The sequence below is a fragment of the Aquarana catesbeiana genome, linkage group LG02, assembly GCF_042186555.1.
Source record: "Aquarana catesbeiana isolate 2022-GZ linkage group LG02, ASM4218655v1, whole genome shotgun sequence".
Classification (NCBI taxonomy): domain Eukaryota; kingdom Metazoa; phylum Chordata; class Amphibia; order Anura; family Ranidae; genus Aquarana; species Aquarana catesbeiana.
The window spans coordinates 711,989,425-712,006,571 of record NC_133325.1 but is presented as its reverse complement, the minus strand read 5'-3'; the positions used below and the strand labels follow the sequence as shown (position 1 = coordinate 712,006,571).

At 43.5% G+C, this 17,147-nt stretch overlaps 1 protein-coding gene across 1 annotated transcript in view; it reads right to left on the bottom strand.

The window, feature by feature from the left end:
* Positions 1–5,198: 5,198 nt before the first annotated feature.
* The window catches only part of LOC141127670 (ubiquitin-fold modifier 1-like), a 31,342-nt gene continuing 19,393 nt past the window's right edge, over positions 5,199–17,147 (bottom strand). Inside the window, exon 2 of the mRNA XM_073614371.1 lies at positions 5,199–5,398. Coding sequence (XP_073470472.1) covers positions 5,199–5,398 — 200 coding nt within the window. The remainder of the gene's footprint in view (positions 5,399–17,147) is intronic.

Here is a 17,147-nt window from a genome sequence, read left to right as displayed (position 1 = left end):
TATTTACAACATTACACCTATAGAAACCAATAGAAAAATGTCCACTCATTGCTTGTCGTCATTAAAAACAAACCCACTTTCATAGAATTGTTAATATACATATGCTTGTTACCCTTAATAACACCTGTTAGTAGTTAATACACATATTCTTAAAGGATATATGTGCCTGTATTATTGTACAATATTAAATTGTTACTAAACCCACAGCAGTATAATCAGTCTGTATATGCAGAATAGCATGCATTGTGTAAAAAGGCTCTTTTATCCTGTATGCACAGATCCTTACCTCCTGCACTGTCTATCTGGGGAAGGCCAGCTAACACACAGGAAGGGTAGCTTACCTGCACATGCTCAGTTGTGTCTTTTATGCTGGATAGAACATTTCCTTGTTCTCAGAGCTAGCCAGGTCACATGATATTGACATCACACATGTGGGCATGTATACAGGCTACAGTGGAAATCTCCTCCTACCTGAACACACAGCTCTGGACAAACTCTGCAGATTATCATGTGACCATGGTATACAGATCAGCCAAAAAGGTATATAGTGGCAGCATTTTAATGTAACAAGAATATTACTGGGCTTAGTAACACTTTAACGTTAGTTCCTATTATGTCCCAGACATGTTTATCAGTATTTATGATTAAATTCATAAACAAAGTAAGGGCGTTTCGCCAAACCGTCTCCAATTATCTTTCTAGTTCTTGTTTCGTATCATCTTTTCTATGATAACAATGTTGCCACATATGATACTGGTCAGCTAAAAAGCCAGTGTTAAAGAAGCACTTAAAATTAGGTTATAGCAAAGCACAAAGTAAGTACATAATTTAAAGGGGGGTCTTTACAAGACCCTTAGACACCCTGCTCTCCTATTTTAGGAACTCTGCTCCACATCCCCCTTCCCTAGTTCAGGGATTCCGCTTCTCACCCCCATCTCCAAGTGGAAGGCCTCTCAGTACACTCCCTCTTCCTAGTCAAGGGCCTCTCCACACATCCCCCTTCCTAGTCCAGGGCCTTTCTGCACCAACCTACACTTCCTAGTCTAGGGCCTTTCTGCACCAACCCCTCATTCCCCCAGTCCAGGGGCCTTCATCACACAAACCCCTCTGATGCTATGTGGGGGGGACTTTCACAGGAGGAGGGTGACCCCACAGTGCACCAGCACCAAATCACTCTTTTTTTTATTTTTTTTTTTTATTTTTATACTTATAAATTGTGTTAAAAAAATTTTTTTTTTTACTTTTATTGCTGTCACAAGGAATGTAAACATCCCTTGAGACAGTAATAGGTGGTGACAGGTACTCTTTATGGAGGGATCGGGGGTCTAAAAGACCCCCGATCCCTCCTCTGCACTTCAAAGTATTCAGATCGCTGAAAACGGCGATTCTGAATACTGTGTATTTTTTTAATTCGGTGCCATTGGCAGCCGAGTAAACGGGAAGTGACATCATGACGTCGCTTCCGCGTTTACATTGAGAAGGCTGGAACGAAGCCACCCACAGCTTTGTTCCAGCCCGCCCACAGCCGCCGGAGGCATATGATTGGACACCGGGCCTCCCGATCGCACGGGAGGCCCGGTAAGAGCGGCGTAATGCGGCGGGAGGGGGGGTGTCCCCTCCCGCTCCTCCGGTATAACAGCCGAGCGGCTTTTAGCCGTATCGGTTGTTATATACGGATAGCCGATTGCCCGCTTGAAACAACGGTACCGGGATGATGCCTGCAGCTGCGGGCATCATCCCGGTATAACCCCCGAAAGTCGAGTACACACATCTGCGTACGGTTGGCGGGAAGGGGTTAATATTTAAATATGTTGTAGAAATCAGACAAAATGCAGCCTGTTAAATGAAATGCCATGTGCCAATTAGCTCAGCCATACAACATATGTAATAAATATTCAGTTTTTTCTATAGTGGGTGTTCTTTAACCAATTGCCGACCAGCCACCATCATTACACTGCGGCAGGTCAGCTTGTTCCCGCAAATCGCCATAGGTGTACCTCTCTTTTAAGAGCTATAGCAGGCACACACGGCGGGGAGCTGATGCGTGTGGCTGGTGGCTGCAAAGTCCGTCGGCCACCTGCAATCGCTCCACAGAGAACCAGAATGGGGATCTGTCAATGTAAACAAACAGATCCCCGTTCTGACAGGGGAGTAGAGAGTGATCTTCTGTTCCTAGTGATCAGGAACAGCGATCTCTCTTCTCCTCCAGTCAGTACACTCCCCCCACAGTTAGAACACATTTAACCCCTTGATCACCACTAGTGTTAACCCCTTACCTGCCAGTGTCATTTATACAGTAATCAGTGCATTTTTATAGCACTGATCGCTGTATAAATGTCACTGGTTCCAAAAAAGTGTCAAAAGTGTCCGATCTGTCCACTGCAATGTCGCAGTCCTGCTAAAAATCGCTGATCACCGCCATTACTAGTAAAAAAAAAATTATAATAAAAATGTCATAAATCTATCCCCTATTTTGTAGACGCTGTAACTTTTGTGCAAACCAATCAATATATGTTTATTGCGGGGGTTTTTTTTACCAAAAAATATGTACAAGAATACATATTAGCCTAAACTGATGAAGAAATTTGTTTTTTTATTTGTTTTTTTATATTTATTATAGCAAAAAGTAAAAAATATTTAATCTTTTCAAAATTGTCGGTCTTTTTTTATAGCGCAAAAAATAAAAACCGCAGAGGTGATCAAATAGCACCAAAAGAAAGCTCTATTTTGGAAAAAAAGGACGTCAATTTTGTTTGGGTGCAGCGTCGCACGACCGCGCAATTGTCAGTTAAAGCAACGCAGTGCCGTATCGCAAAAAATGGCCCGGTCATTAAGGGGGAAAATCTTCCGGTCCTTAAGTGGTTAAAGAAATGTAAAATTCCAAATGCATAAGAAAACATTTGTTATGTACAGCCAAACCAGACAACCGTGATGTAATGTACACTAAATAATGATATCTTCTGGAAAATGATGAGCTCCTGCTGGTTCATGCTGAAATCATATCACAGCTTGTTGACTCAGATCATTTTCATAGTGACAACACACCTGTTAGAACAACCTATTCATTGTATGGTGCATGGCCATACTCCAAATACTGCAATAGACTGTCAGATACAAAGTTAGCTGTCGTTGCAATAGATGAAACCTAGCTTTCCAATTTCATTAACCATAGAGTAATAGGATGCCTGGAAAATTGATTCTTTATAATTGACTGTCAGAAAAGGATAGAGAGATAGAGAGAAGGATAGGGATAGATAGATAGATAGATAGATAGATAGATAGATAGATAGATAGATAGATAGATAGATAGATAGATAGATAGATAGATAGATAGATAGATAGATAGATAGATAGATAGATAGATAGATAGATAGATAACAGTAATCAGGTGACATGATTATGATACTGTTGTAATAAAAATGAAATGTCAAACAATTTATCGTCAGCAAACTCAAAGCTGATCTATAAGTTTTTGATAGATGCAAGAAAGGTAAATCGGCTGACAGCTTCCTATATGCCCAGGAATCTCTATTGGTGATAAGATCCATGTAAGGGGAAGGGCCCAATATCTGGAAGCCTCCTTATTCTAATAAAGAATTCCAAATTCTGATACGTCCCCTTTGCAGACCCCCATATACCCCTAACAATGTTGGGGACATGTGACCTAGTTTAGAAGGGGTGAGGCACACACTCATTGCCCTCTTCCTTTCTTGGCCAGGCAGACTGAAAGCCTGGATAAGGATGTGGTATATGATGTGTGGGGACCCCACAGATTATTTTACATGCATGCATCTAGAATAAAGGTCTGGTAAAGGGGGACCAACATCGTTTTTTTTAATCTTTTTGGGTGGATTCCCTCTTAAAAATCCATACCATACCCCTATCTAGGGTAAGGGTCTGAAATGGTTATTTAGGGGAACTCCATGCCATTTTTTTGTATGTTCTTTTTGCATGAGGTCCCTCTTAAAAATCCATACCAAATCTCTATCTAGGATACACATTTTGATGGAATTTAGGTGGAATCCAACATGCTTTTTTTGTGTTTTTTTTTCTTTAGCAGGACATGTTGCCTGGTAAGTTCAAAAGCAGAGGAGGGTGCCTCATGCATGCTGCTCCTCCTTTTATGGCCACCTAAGCTGCATGCTTGGATAAGGGTCTGCTATGGATTTTTAAGGTAATACTACTAATGCAAAAAACAAAACAAAAAAAAATGACATACCAGTTCCACATCCAGAAATGCAGACTGTCTGTCCAGGAAAAGTAGAGGCTACAAGCAAGCCACCCCACCCCCACCCCCTCCTGGACTACTACACAGTCTAAATGCCTTCAACATACTTTTGCTGGAATATACATGCAGACACCACTCTGGATGAAGGAGCACAGGCGCTAATTTGGACAGCAACATTATCAGTCTGGGAAGAGGGGAATGTTAGAAGTACTAGCAGATATAAATACACTAACAAATTGAAGCCAAACTCCATCCAATACTTTATAAGCAGTTACAACCAACAATTTTTTTCCTTTTAGGATAATGGTTTTATATAAATAAATAAAACTGATCATTTTAAGCAGCCCTGTCCCTATAATTTGAAGGTGAGAGAGAATTACTGAGCTAACCCCAAAAAAGAAGAAGGAATAAGCAGCTACATAAAATGTGACGAACATATATAGAACAAAATGGTGAAAAATGTAGCGCTAACTGCTATACACAAATATCGTGATATATGTGCCAAGTAACAATAAGTAATGGAAAAGACTCAAAAGTCCATCTGCAGAAAAACGTCCATCTACAAAAAATAGTGATAAACCAGGGAAGAAATCTCTAGCATTCAATAATGTAAAAAGGCTGGAAAGTAAATGTCCAACTGTGTAAACAAAATTATCCAACACCAGATGGTAAAAATCCAAGAGAGGTGGAAATGGGAATACAACTCCGTCAGTAGAGGCAACATCAAATGGAAAATCTTCAACAACTGAATGACATATGATTGCTCTTACCGGAACGGGTGAACTCTAACGTCAGCGACATAGAGTCATATAAGCAGTGTGCCACTCAGGGCAGATGTATGGATATCCAGATGGTTTGAACCTTTAGGGTGGGATCCAGGGGAACCGAGAGTGACCTCCAAATCGACCTCTAATCCTAGGACCGTCAGGGTTGGATCTTGATGGTAAGTTCACAAAAACAGCGTATCCGCTCACATCAGGATGGTATGTGGAGAAAAAATTGCATTTGTTATAATCGCACTTGTCTCTGGAGGAACCTTAAACTCTTCTGCTGCAAACTTTAAAATGGCAGTAAATATCATACATTCAGGAACACTTAGGACTTTGTAAGGAAGCCGGGGGTCTACAGTTTGTATAATTTTAAACGTTACTTTTGACCTGATGTCCCTCCCTGTCCAGCGATGTCCATACAAATGTAAACAGTGTTCAAATCACACATGTGGGATATCGTAGCAATCGTGTGGTGTGCAGGGGATCTGTATAATGTAAAGGGGTCAGAGGTGCAGGGTTGTGTAACGTAAAGGGGTCCAGAGATATGGGGCTATGTAATGTAAAGGGGGCCAGGGGTGCAGGACTGTGTAATGTAAAGGGGTCCAGTGGTGCAGGGCTGTGTAATGTAAAGGGGTCCAGTGGTGCAGGGCTGTGTAATGTAAAGGGGTCCAGTGGTGCAGGGCTGTGTAATGTAAAGGGGTCCAGTGGTGCAGGGCTGTGTAATGTAAAGGGGTCCAGAAGTGCGGAGGCTGTGTAATGTTAAGGGGTCCAGATTGTTATTTTAATTTATTAGCAGGTGAATGCGGCCCTCCATGCTTTTACATACATTGAATCCGGCCCTTAAGTGGTAAAAGGTTGCTGACCCCTGCTTTAAGGCATCCCCCTAACAGACAATTTAAAGGAATTGTGTATTTTTTAGTGTTGCCCTTTAATAAATCAAAATATCCACTCTCCGCTTTTTATTTTTTCATTGCTGCTGTATTCATTAGGAGTTAAGTTTGAAATCTGTGCTGAGAACAAATGATAAAATACATGAAAATACATTAAAAATAGTTTGTTCGGAGCCTGTCAGTCTGAGATGAAGAATTTAACATGTAACAGCATGAAGCTTCTTTTTTGGACAATCAGGAACAGTTGGCATGGAAGTGAATCACTCTGCATGCTGTTCCTGTAGCCTGTCATTTATGCTCTTCTCTTTACGAAATTAAACTCCTAATTAAAACCAATCATACTGACCTGTCACGCTTGTTGACTTTTCCCAACCTACGTGGTCAGAAAGTTGGTATGTGGGTGGTAATGATGATTAGGGATGTATAGACAGCTTGTTATCATCACATCCTTAGGGTGAATATTGCAGAAAGAAAGTTTAATTTCACATTGGCACTAATGAATTCAGCCAAGTACAGCTCATTCTTTGAGTTTAAAACATTACAATAGTTTCAAGATAAATCATTTTCTTTACCTGTTTCTTTCTGCTTTGTCCAACATAATTTCCAAAACGTATACCACATTGCCTTGGTTACCTATTGTTTGTCTAATGACCTCTTCCCAGGGGGTCAGATTCACTTTTGCACTCATCTTGTTATTAATAGTCATTTTCCATCTGTGATAATGCTTGATTAAAGTGTTACTAAACCCAGGACCCTGCATTCACTATATCTGGTCTCCCACAGTACACAGAACATGGAAATGCAATTATTTTAGTAAATATAAACTGCTAAACACCTTTTCCCATCAGCAGTATATAGCAGTCTTGTGACTTCTATCAGTGTTTGGTTAAAGGATTAAAGCTTGTAGGAGGAGTTTCCATTCTCCCACGATTGTCCTATGAGAATGCAGGACCCCTGACCCTCTGTCTGGACAGTGCTAATTGGCCCTGTGTTGATTACATGCACTGTCCCAGAAAAAAAACTCTCTAGCAATACAAACTAAACTGAGCATGTGCAGCCTGTCCCCTGGCTCTGTAAATATCAGGAAATATATTGGAGTCAGTGGAAGAAGGGGAGGATCTGTGCATACAGGGTAAAACAGCCTTTTTACAGAATGCAGAGGATTAACCCCTAAGGTTCCACAGTGAGTATAACAAGCATGCTTTACTGCATACACAGACTGATTTTATTGTTGTAGATATAGTAACACTTTAATGACTTCAGCCCCGGAAGATTTGGCTGCTCAATGACCAGGCCATTTTTTGTGATACGGCACTGCGCCGCTTTAACTGACAATTGCGCGGTCGTGCGACGTTGCACCCAAACAAAATTGACGTCCTTTTTTTACCACAAATAGAGCTTTTTTTGGTGGTATTTGATCATCTCTCAGTTTTTATTTTTTACGCTATAAACAAAAAAAGAGCAACAATTTTGTAAAACAAAACACAATATTTTGTACTTTTTGCTATAATAAATATCCCCATTTAAAAAAAAAAAAAATCAATTTTTTTCCTCAGTTTAGGCCGATATGTATTCTCCTACATATTTTCGGTAATAAAAATCATAATAAGCGTATATTGATTGGTTTGCGCAAAAGTTATAGCGTCTACAAAATAGATCTACAATTTTTATTGGGACTGCGACATTATGGTGGACAGATCGGACACTTTTGACACATTTTTGGGACCATTGAAAATTATACAGCGATCAGTGCTATAAAAATGCACTGATTACTGTGTAAATGTCACTGGCAGGGAAGGGGTCAACACTAGGGGGCAAACAAGGGGTTAACTGTGTTCCCTAGTGTGTGTTCTAACTGTAGGGGGAGGGGACTGAATATAGGAGATGACAGATCATTGTTCCTTGCTAGTAGGAACTCACACTCTGCCTCTCCTCTCCTCACAGAACAGGGATTTGTGTGTTTACACACACGTCCCAGTTCTGTCTCTCCTGCCCGCGATTGCACGTGGCCGGCACGTGCATCGGCACCCCCGCAGTGCAGCGGCATGCGTGTGCCTGCTATCCTGCTCAAAGGAGGCGACGTACAGCTACGACGGTTCGCGGGATCGTGCGACCTGCCGGAGTATGATGGTAGCTGGTCGGCAAGTGGTTAAGTAAGTTCATTTTTACATTATTTTGAAATAATGAAAACTTTTAGGTGGACTGCCTATAATCTCCAGTTTCTACAATTTTTTTTGTACACTCATGCAGAGTATCATATACATCATATGCTAAGTTTGATCTCTTTCCTTGCATGACATGTTTTTGTTGTGTGACAGAGCTGTGTATATTTCAGAACTGGATGGAGAGAAATACAAATCATTTGGCAGGTAAAACAGCTCCCTTATACAGTATGTATTTTATTTATGTATGTATCCTTTTGCCTACATTTCAGCTTTATTCTATTTGTATCAACACATGTATGAAGCATAGGCATGCGCAGGGGGTGTGCCAGGTGTGGCTGGGCACACCCTAATCACTGCGTGCGGTGCAGATTCCCTCTATTCCCTCTATTGCCTGGGCTTCCTCCCATGTTTCAGAATGGAGAGTGGGGGAAGGGGCTGGTAAATATGTAATTTTCTAAATCAACACATTAAACACACTCACTCACTGTGTTCATTCATAACCGAAGCATAGGAAACTTAGCATTATGAGCATTATGTGTCAGTGAAAAAAACAAATCGAGCACTAATCTGTATGCTCGCCCCCTAACCATTAAGACCCCTTTCACACTGAAGGCGTCTGTATAGCACCTGAAAATCGCCTCTAAACCTCCCCAGTGTGAAAGCCCAAGTGCTTTCACACTGGGGCGGTGCGCTTGCAGGACTGAAAAAAAAAGTGCTGCAAGCAGCCTCTTTGGGGCGGTGGGGGAGTGGTGCCGAAGTGCCTGTAAAGCGCTTCAGAAGCGGCACTTTGTGTGTGCTTTTAGCCCTTCCCTTAGCCGCTAGTGGGGTTAAAAGCGCCCCGCTAGCAGCCCAAAAGCACCGCAAAAACTACGGTAAAGTGCCGCTAAAACGAATGCTCCTCCCAGTACAAATCCACCCCCTGCTGAAATCCCCTCTCCCAGCACAAATCTCCCCCCCCCTTGATTCCCCACAGTTGAAATCCTCTCTCTCCCCACCATATGCCCCTAGCACAAACTCCCCCTAAAAAAAAAATAAATAAAAAACCCTCAGCACAATCTACCCCTTAAATTTCCTCTCCAAGCACAATCCTCCCCCTCACTCCAAACACCCCCCCCTTCCAGCACAAATTGCCCATCCCCAATCCCCCAACCTCGCACAAATTCCCCCAAAAATGTCCCCCTCCTAACAAAAATACCCCCAAGTCATCCCGATTAGCACAACCCCCCCCCCTACTATCTTACTTTTTTTAGCACAAACCCTCCAAATCCCCCTCCTAGCACAAAATCTCTTCCCCCATCCTCCGTCCCAACACAAATCATCCCCAAATCACCACTCCTAGAACCCCTCCCCAAATGTGCCCTCCTAGAACAATTCTTAGCCCCTGCTGCCCCCCAAATTTCCCTTCTCCACACAAATCCCCCCCCCAATCTCCTTGTGATGCCCCGCCACCTGACATGATACCACAGTGCCCAGGTCTGCCCCTTGTCTCGGCCCTGGCAGAGACAGTAATTATATCATTGCACAAATATGACCAGTAGTTGCTATCTACACCATTTTGCTTACATGGCTGGGGAACACCGTTGGTTCATCCTTACTAATTAATAGGTCATACAGTGGAACCTTGGATTACAAGCATAAGTTTCCCCATAGAAGTCAATGGAAACTCAGATAATTAGTTCCATAGTGACTTCTATGGTATGCAGGCCAGAGGTGGGGGGGCACCAGAGATACTCTGAAACTGGATGCACTCGGAAACACTCGGAGAGGCTCGCAAACACTTGGGAACAGAGTGTTTACGAGTGTTTCCGAGTGCATCCGAGCGGCTCCGAATGTCACCAGCGTCCCCGTACCTCTGGCCAAATGCAGTACTGCACAACGCAGAGGCTTGAATCCTGCTCATTTTGCAAGACAACGCTCGCAAACCGAGTCAGGATTTAAAAAAAATAATAGCTTGCATTGCGAAACGCTCATTAACTCGCAATCCGAGGTATTACTGTATAGGAAAACAATATATGCAAATGAAAGAAAAACCTGACAGCTTTCGCAAAGCTTTAGCAGTTTTTATAATGGACATTGGTGAAATTGAAGTTGCCACTTCATCCTTTAACCCCTAATACAAGGGAAGTGAGCTTGTGGCACACATTACAATCTGATTATACAATAGAGCTACCAGCAACAATGCAGCGTAAGGGTCTGCCTAATTTAACCACTTCCCTACCCGCCTATAGACATATGACGTCCACAGATGGGATCTCCCATCCTGGGTGGACGTCATATGACGGCCTCGGGTTCCCGGCCGCCTAGGGGGCGCGCGCCCACCACGTTGCTCGGGACCCGGTGCGTGTGCCCGGCGTCCGCGGTGTCCGCCGGGCACCCGCGATTGCCCGTTAACCGGGCCGGACCGTGGATCTGTGTGTGTAAACACACAGATCCACGTCCTGTCAGCTCAGAGGAGAGCGATCTGTGTTCCTAGTACAGCGGAACACTGATCGGTCTCCTCCCCTTGTGCGTTCCCTCCCCCTACAGTTAGAAACATTCCCTAGGAAACACATTCAACCCCTCCCCGCCCCCTAGTGGTTAACCCCTTCACTGCCTGTCACATTTACACAGTAATCAATGCAATTTTATAGCATTGATCACTGTATAAATGTGAATAGTCCCAAAAATGTGTCAAAAGTGTCCGATGTGTCCGCCATAATGTCGCAGTCACGAAAAAAAAAATTGCAATCGCCGCTATTACTAGTAAAAAAAAATAAATAAATATTTTTTTTTTTTAATGCCATAAATCTATCCTGTATTTTATAGACACTATAACTTTTGCGCAAACCAATCAATATACGCTTATTGCGATTTTTTTTTACCAAAAATATGTAGAAGAATACGTATCGGCCGAAACTGAGGAAAAAATTTGGTTTTTTTTTTAAAAATTGGGATATTTATTATAGCAAAAAGTAAAAAATATTGTGTTTTTTTCAAAATTGTCGCTCTTCTTTTGCTTATAGCGCAAAAAATAAAAACCGCAGAGGTGATCAAATACCACCAAAAGAAAGCTCTATTTGTGGGGGAAAAAAGGCCATCAATTTTGTTTGGGTACAATGTCGCACAACCGCGCAATTGTCGTTTAAAGAGCAAAAACTAAAAATTGGTCTGGGAAGGAAGGGGGTGAAAATGCCCGGTATTGAACCGGTTAAATACAAATTGAATGGATGGTTTTGGTAGAACCGAATAGTATATAGTTATGGTAATGCCAACAAACTGTTCCAATTGAATGTACCACTGATTAAATTTATTAAATGCCGTAGAAACAAAATGCAAAGTTTAGCTGCACTTGACCTGCTTTTCCCGCAATTCAAATCAACCTCAATAGGACAAGCTGTATCTAAAGAAATACAAGGTATAGCAGCCTCTGAAGCATCATCTATACTGCTCCATTGAAGTCAATGGGAATATGTTGACCTGCATTTGATGTGCATTCCAAGTGCACATCAAATCTAGGAAAAAAGTAGGTCTACATGAGCCCTAAAGAGATTGTAGAAAGATTGAACCATCAGACTGTAATGTGTACCCCTCACTATACACCCCGCCCCCACCCCATAGAACACTACACCCCTCACTATTCACCCTGACCTACTGTACTCTATAAAATGCTGCTACGCTCACTATTCAACCAGCTCCGACAATGTATAACACTGTACCACTTACTATTCACCTGCTCCCACTACATACTTCCCCAGATTGTATAACACTGCGCCCCAACTATTTACCCTTCTCCAACCCCATACTGATTCATTTCATTTAACACTGCACCCTGATTGTACAATAGAGCACCCATTATTCCCATCATTACTCTTCCTTCCACCTTATGCAGCCGCTTTCCAGTACTGGGAAGGCCCAACACTGCACTTCTTTAGTATGTACCTTACTGTCTTTTTTTACTAGGGGATCCCACTCTTTTAAATACTGCATCTCTTTACTGTGTACACTGCCCCACCATACTACTAGGTAGCCCCATTCTGCATTAACCTGCAATCCCTTACTGTGTACACAGCCACATGCCCCCATTAGTACTGGGATACCCTACTCAACTGTACCTCCTTACATACTCACCCTGATTTCATTCTGCTCACTATTAGTACTCAGAAGTCCCACTCTCTAGAGCAGGGGTCTCAAACTGGCGGCCCTCCAGCTGTTGCCAAACTACAAGTCCCATGAGGCATTGCAAGGCTGACAGTTACAAACTTGACTCCCACAGACAGAGGCATGATGGGACTTGTAGTTTCACAACAGCTGGAGGGCCACCAGTTTGAGACCCCTGCTCTAGAGCCTTGCCCCCACTTCATACTACCTTCTCTTGGTACTGGAGAGTCCAATCTCTGTAACACTGCACCCCACTGTAGTATACCTAGTCCTCACCACAACACTATTTCCTGATCGCCAGGTATGGTGGCCCCAAGCTTCAAAATACTGCACTTTGTAATATTTCTATATCTCCCCTTCTCTAATACTTTGTTGGGGTGGAGACAAAATTGCATTTGTAGGGGGGGCCCAAAAAAATGCTTGCGCAGGGTCCAATGTGTGTATGCATCTAACAAGAATTTTTTCCAGGGTATGCAGTTAAAGCAAGAAGTGAATCGAATCACCAGCTTAAAGTGGTTGTAAACCCATACATATACAAACTGACCTTCAACTACAATCAGAAGACATAAATTGGACCCAAATCTGGCAAGTTACCAAATCTGCCTCACCGAATATAGTGGCTCTTGAAACCAACTACAAGCTACTTTTCACAGATGGTACTTGGTCCCTGCCAGAACATCTAAATTCTCTCCACAATACCCCTCCCACTGCTTCCGAGGCTGCTCTGCTCTGGGAACACATGTAAATATCTGGTGGGAATGCGATATAGTCAGATCCTTTTGGTCAGAAGTGTTTAAAATTCTTTCCACTATGTTCAAAGTTAAATTGCCACCTGATCCAACCACAGCGCTCCTGAACAACAAGCCAGATGCCAGATGCCTTATCCCACCACCAGTCCAAACTCATGCTCTTCATAACTACAGCGGAAAAACAGACCATTACAAAAGCTTGGAAATCTGACTCACTTTGTATATTGTCAGTCAAACACAGAGTTATGTCCCGTACACACGAGCGGATTCCCGTCGTAAAAAACTTGGATGGTTTTTCCGACTGAATTCCGCTCAAGCTTGCCTTGCATACACACGGTCACACAAAAGTTCTCTGAACTTTCGACCGTCAAGAACGCGGTAACGTGCAACACTACGACGAGCTGAGAAAATGAAGTTCAATGCTTCCGAGCATGCGTTGAATTGTTTCCGAGCATGCGCAGGAATTTTGTGCGTCGGAATTTGTACAGACGATCGCATTTTCGGATAGGAACTTTTCCCGACTGAAAAATAGAGAACATGCTCCCAATCTTTTGCTGGCTGGAATTCCGCCAGCAAAAGACCAATGGAGCATACACACAGTCGCATTTTGCAACAAAAAGCTCTCATCGGAGTTTTGATGGCGGAATTTCCAATCGTGTGTACGTGGCATTATTCAGTCCATGGTTCATGCAAAAACAGAAGCTTTCTTTCTCAATAATGTATCCAAATTTGAAGCCCTGTGGAACCCATGGATTGAACATTTCCTACCTCCGGGCTTTGATAACTCATTTTTACTTCCCTGAGGACATATGACTTGTAACTCATCATATTGCTCAATTCAGATTCCACTACTTACCTCTGTATTCGTTTAATTTACTCCTCCTTTATAAACGAGTTTATCCTGTTAAAGTAAGGGTCATTCGGGATAGTTGGGAATATTGCTTTATCTCCAGATAATGCCAAGAAATTCCTGCAATTATCTCCAGATAATTGCAGGAACTTGGCCCTGGAAAAGTCTATTTACTTCTCCTAACGATCCCGTACCATTTTCGACCCACCATTTCATACATATCTTAATCTCCTTCAAACTCTAATATAGTACTTTTTTACACTACCTTATCTTTTAGTCTTTATTATTTATGCTTGCTGTTACTGATGAAATCACAGCCTTATGGGGAGTACACACGGTCGGACTTTTCGATCGGACTGGTCCGACGGACGCTGACGGACCGAATCTGGTGGACAATCCGACCGTGTGTGGCCTGCATCGGACTTCCGACGGACCGTTTCGGTCGGAAATCCGACATACTTTAGATTTGAAGCCTGCTTCAAATCTTTACGTCGTAACTCCGCCGGACTCAGTTCCTGATGGAAAGCCTGTACGTCTGTATGCTGGTCCAACGGACTAGATACGACGCAAAGGCAGGGTACTGCATCTCGCGCTCGCTGCAATAGGAAAAACACATTTTCCTATTGCGGCGAGCGCGGGGCATAACAGGCCCTTAGGTCTGGTATAGATTTTAAGGGGAACCCCCTACGCCGGAATAACAGCGTGGGGTCCCCCCCAAAATCCATACCATCACCGGGTGATGTTGACCACGCCCCCTAAAATGTCACAGTCCCAGCATGCCTAGGGACTGTGACGCATAAGGGGGCAGGGTCACTGCCTATATAAGTCACATCGGAGCGCTCAGAGAGCATACCAGCCGGAGAGAGCGTCGTGTCAACATCGGAAGAAGAGAAGAAGAGAAGAAGGAAGAAGGCAGAAGGAAGAAGGCAGAAGTCTGGGCCCCTGCTAGCAAAAGAGCGGCAAAAGAGCAGAAGATAGCGGAGGACCCCCGCAGAAGACCCGGAGAGCGCGGAGAAGAACCAGAGAGACCCCGAAGCTGGAAGAAGACCCCCAAAGCCGGAAGAAGACCCCCAAAGCTGGAAGAAGACCCCCGGAGCTGTCTAATAAATTACTTTAAAAACCTGTGCAGTGTGTTTTTTTTATTGACGCTTTTTCCCTAGGTGAATGGTTAGGGGTACCATGTACCCCATACTCATTCACATAGGGTGGGGGGCCGGGATCTGGGGGCCCCCTTATTAAAGGGGGCTCCCGGATTCCGATAAGCCCTCCGCCTGCAGACCCCGACAACCAAAGGCCAGGGAAAAGGCCCTTGACCTGATCAATATGGGGACAAGGTGCTTTGGGGTGGGGGGGCCGCAGGGCGCCCCCCTCCCCCAAAGCACCCACCCCCCATGTTGAGGGCATGCGGCCTGGTACGGTTCAGGAGGGGGGGCGCTCGCTCGTCCCCACCCCCTTTCCTGACCGGCCGGGCTGCGTGCTCGGATCAGGGTCTGGTATTGATTTTGGGGGGGACCCCACGCCATTTTTTTCGGCGTAGGGGGTTCCCCTTAAAATCCATACCAGACCTAAGGGCCTGGTATGCCCCGCGACGGGGTTTGCAAGGTGTCAATTTTGCCGATAAAATCGGCGAAATTGACTTCCTTTTCTAGTCCCGTAGTACCCGTGGCCGTGTGTGGGCAAGTCCGTTCATTCTGAAAGTCCGCCGTAAATCTGGTGAAAGTCCGTCGGGAAGACCGGCGGACCTAGTCTGCGGGAAAGTCCGCTCGTGTGTAGGCAAGTCCGTCCGTTCAGAAAGTCTAGCGGGAAGAACATCGGACCTAGTTTCCCAGAAAGTCCGGTCGTGTGTACGCGGCATTAGATTCATAGTTAACTGAAGTATCATTGAATGCTTCTTACTTTATCTCTTGTTTCATACTCTTCACCAGAGAAGCTTTACTATTACTTTATTTTATGACCTTTGTTAAACCTTTAAAAACATAATAAAAATATTTAAAAGAAAAGCAGAGTTAATCCCTTACCCCCTTAACCTGGACAGCCACACTAGACTAGCTAACATGAGCACAGTAGGCATCCTGCCTACATACTGGCTGTATTCTTACCCCAGGATTAAAGTAACTAAAAAAAACCTTAACTCTCTTGCAGAGCTTCATGGATTAGCAAGAGACATGGCAGCTGGCAGGTGGAACCATAGCTTGTAGTGGGGGACTCAGCACCTGACACACATGGAGGTGTCAGATACCATAGATCCTACCTGCATATGTGGCTCTGCAAGAGACAAAAGATCAGAGTGATGAGCAGCAAGGCTGGTAAGTAATATTAGCATTCTATGGCAAGTCTTTTTATTTAACCTAAAAAGTTGATTTAAAGTGGAACTTTACCCATAACAACTTGATAAAAAATAATGCTCTTTAGCAAGAAACATACATTCCACATTAATAATTATGCTACCAAAATGAGTGTGTTCTGTAAATTGCCTCCAGCATCGCTCCTGTTTCTTTTTGCCGGAGGCTGCCATTTTGCTGAAGCCCAGAGCCCCTGAACAGCAGTAAATCATAAAGGGGAACTAAACCCATTTATTTAACGGTTTTAAAAACAGTTACATTCCTAGAATGCCAGGATTGCTAACTGTCACATTTGTTTGTGTCCTCAACCAAACTGTGAAATCATCAAATGGCTGGTGTGATAACTGGTCAGCACCATGACAGTTGCAGATCAAACAGAAGCAGATTCCTTGGCTGTACAGGATAGAAGGGTTTAATTCCACTTTAAGGGCTGGTTCACACCACAAAAACGCACTCCAGATCCGTTCCTGATGTGTTTTTGCACTTGCATTTTTAATGCATTTTTGACACGTTCCGGAACATTTTTGATGTGTTTCCAGATGCATTCCAGATGCTTTTTTTAAAAAACTGTACTGGGGCCTGGTGCGTTTTTTTTAAGCGTTTTTGATGTGTTACAGTGTATTCCGGTGCGTTTTTGATGCATTTTGCCACGTTCCAGCACAGTCCAGTGCAGCAAAAATGCAGCATGTTCTACTTATTTTTTCTGGAACTGGAACACCCTGGAACTGAGCACACTGGTGTGAACTATGCCATTGGAAACCAAATAACCTACTTTCCATGCATTTTTGATGCAGAAAAAAACACACTGGACTGCATGTGGTGTGAACTGGCCATTAGGCTGTCAGCAGATCAGCCTCTATAAATTTGTCAGTGCCTAAAAATTCCTAAAAATAGAGAGCAACTGAGCATGTGCAGAGCAGGGTAAGACAGTGTGTTGCTGGATTTTAAACTATACCTGCAAAAGGGGACAGCCTGAAGTGATCTACCAGAGCCTAATTTTCTGACTAAAGTTCCAC